This window comes from Labrus mixtus, chromosome 22, assembly GCF_963584025.1.
Source record: "Labrus mixtus chromosome 22, fLabMix1.1, whole genome shotgun sequence".
Taxonomy (NCBI): domain Eukaryota; kingdom Metazoa; phylum Chordata; class Actinopteri; order Labriformes; family Labridae; genus Labrus; species Labrus mixtus.
In genome coordinates this window covers 18,521,276-18,523,670 of record NC_083633.1, presented here as the reverse complement: position 1 = coordinate 18,523,670, position 2,395 = coordinate 18,521,276, and the positions used below count along the sequence as shown (strand labels likewise).

Below are 2,395 nucleotides of genomic sequence, written 5' to 3'. Positions count from 1 at the left end.
TGAATTGCCCCCGGGGACAAATAAAGTTCTTTGAATTGAATTGAATTATATCTTATACATGTACCAGAGTACTGTCAAAAAAGTCCATGGAACATTTCCATTAAAATATTTGTACCATACATCATCATAAATTAAATAATGGAAACAGACAAATACAAAACAATTTATTTACATGAATTAGAATAAAATACAAACACCTGTAAATGTTGGGACTTTAGCTCTAATAATCTTTGTATTCTGTCTCTTCTGTTGTGGGTGTTCATCAGTTGATCATCTCTGTTTCCTCCCATCACATCAGGCGCGCGAACAAAACAGAGCAGCATCTGTTGAGCGCGCGCTCTGTCAGTCCAGTTCCAGCCAGCCCAACCGACCACTGACGGAACTTGTCGAACTGGTCCGAACCGAGCCGACAGAACACCTAATAAACGGACCAACTGCGAGACCTTAGCAGACACTAGACGGTTTAATTACAAACAGCAGGGATGACGGCTCTGAGCAGCTGGGAGCTGTGCGTCAAGTACGCGCTCTTCATCTTTAACTTCGTCTTCTGGGTGAGTTACGGAATTTAAATTAAGGATAATCAACGTTATTGTCACAGTCTTCAATGTGAATCCAGAGAGACCTTAGCTTAAATACTCCTATACATTTTAAATGCATTTTGTCTGTTAAAATGATACATATATATTTTTTACTTTAGCCTGTCTTATAAAAGTGATGTATATTTATATACATTTGCCACAATTTCCCAGTTTGGGATCAATAAAGTTATTCTATTCTATTCTACATTGGTATTGCTCATGTACAGTCAGTGAGATAAGCAGTACAGATCACTAACAAAATCTTGATCTTCAAACTAACAGGAAGCTTAGCTTGAGGTAAAACCGCAAGTTTTAAAAAATACAACATATAAAGAGAGTGCCTTGTAGCCTACTTCTGTAAAGTGGATATATCTGTACACAAATGCATTCAGCTGTTCTACATAAAGAGTAAATAAACAGCTCATTAGTCATTAAAACTGAACATTTCAGCAAATATGGTTTATCTCAAGTTAGTCTGTAAGCATTAAAAGCGAAAGTTAGTTTTCCATCAATGTCATGTTGACCTTTTTGACCTCAGAGATCACCTTTTTGTCCTTACTTTTTTAAATGTCTTGACACCCGAGGCTGAGAGCATCATCTGTCTCATGCATCCACTTGTCTCCTACTTTTTAATGCAAGTTTTCAGGAACACCTGGAGGGAAATCCTCACATTTGGCACAGCTGTCCACATGGACTTAAGAAAGTGTAAAGTTACTGTGACGCCCAAAATGTCACTGCCCATAAAAACTCAAGAATCACTACGCTAATTAGGATTCTTTTCATACGTTTCTCTAGAATACAAATTTCACTTTAAATTTCAGTATCACTGTGACTTTACAATGTCTTGAAAAAAAAACACTTTTCTGGTCATTTTACCTGTCCTATTCTTGTAAAAAAAATATCTCTAATGAGCTCTATTGTAAACTTGAGGTCGGCTATTAGTTTTAGACCTTGTTGCAGGTTCAAAGTTTCAGGTTGATGTTGCTGAGATCTGGGCTTGTGTGCGATGTTGAATTGTTCTACTGGAAGATATTCTGATCCTTTTTTTTTGCTGATAACATCCAACAGGGGGCGTAACTGAGGCCAATGAAAGACAGAGGGGTTGTGCCATCAATGCTTCACTATCTCTCTCTCTCTTTTCAATCTCCTCATCCCATTATAGTCTTGTAAATTATTTTTTTTTTAATCACAAAAATTCAGACTGGACGCATGAACACATTTTTAACAGATTGTGAAGAAGATGTTTGGAGAGAGAGAGAGAGAGAGGAGAGAGAGAGAGGAGAGAGAGAGAGGAGAGAGAGGAGAGAGGAGAGAGAGAGAGAGAGGAGAGAGAGGAGAGAGAGGAGAGAGAGAGAGATGGGGGAGGCAGCTTGGGAACAAAGCCGGTGTTGTTGGTTTCACTGGGTCTACTGGGAGAAGAGGACAGTTCCAGTTACCTCAGCTAAAAACCCTGACCCGAGTCCCAGTAGGTGTGTGTGTGTGTGTGTGTGTGTGTGTGTGTGTGTGTGTGTGTGTTAGAATAACACCTGTAAAGCCCTCATTCACCTCCCTACAGATCCATTCAGCTTCTTGTTTGTCCTGTAATATTTATAATATTAATTGTTACTGAGGGTAGTCGTCCGGATTTATTCAAAGGCACTTTGGTCAAGTTTTCCCCTCTCTGTGTCTCTTCCTCCGTTTCTATTTCTGCCCCGCTCTCAGGATTTCTTCTCTCAGAGTTCCTCATCGTCATCAGTTTAGATAATCTAGTTACTGTTAATGTTGTTTATGGGACTCGCCGTTTCCTGACTCTAAAAATATCTCACTTTCATGACTCG

At 39.2% G+C, this 2,395-nt stretch overlaps 1 protein-coding gene across 1 annotated transcript in view; it reads left to right on the top strand.

The window, feature by feature from the left end:
• The first annotated feature begins 325 nt into the window (after positions 1 to 325).
• Positions 326 to 2,395, top strand: part of cd9b (CD9 molecule b) — a 16,806-nt gene continuing 14,736 nt past the window's right edge. Inside the window, exon 1 of the mRNA XM_061029308.1 lies at positions 326 to 551. Coding sequence (XP_060885291.1) covers positions 483 to 551 — 69 coding nt within the window. The 5' untranslated portion in view covers positions 326 to 482. The remainder of the gene's footprint in view (positions 552 to 2,395) is intronic.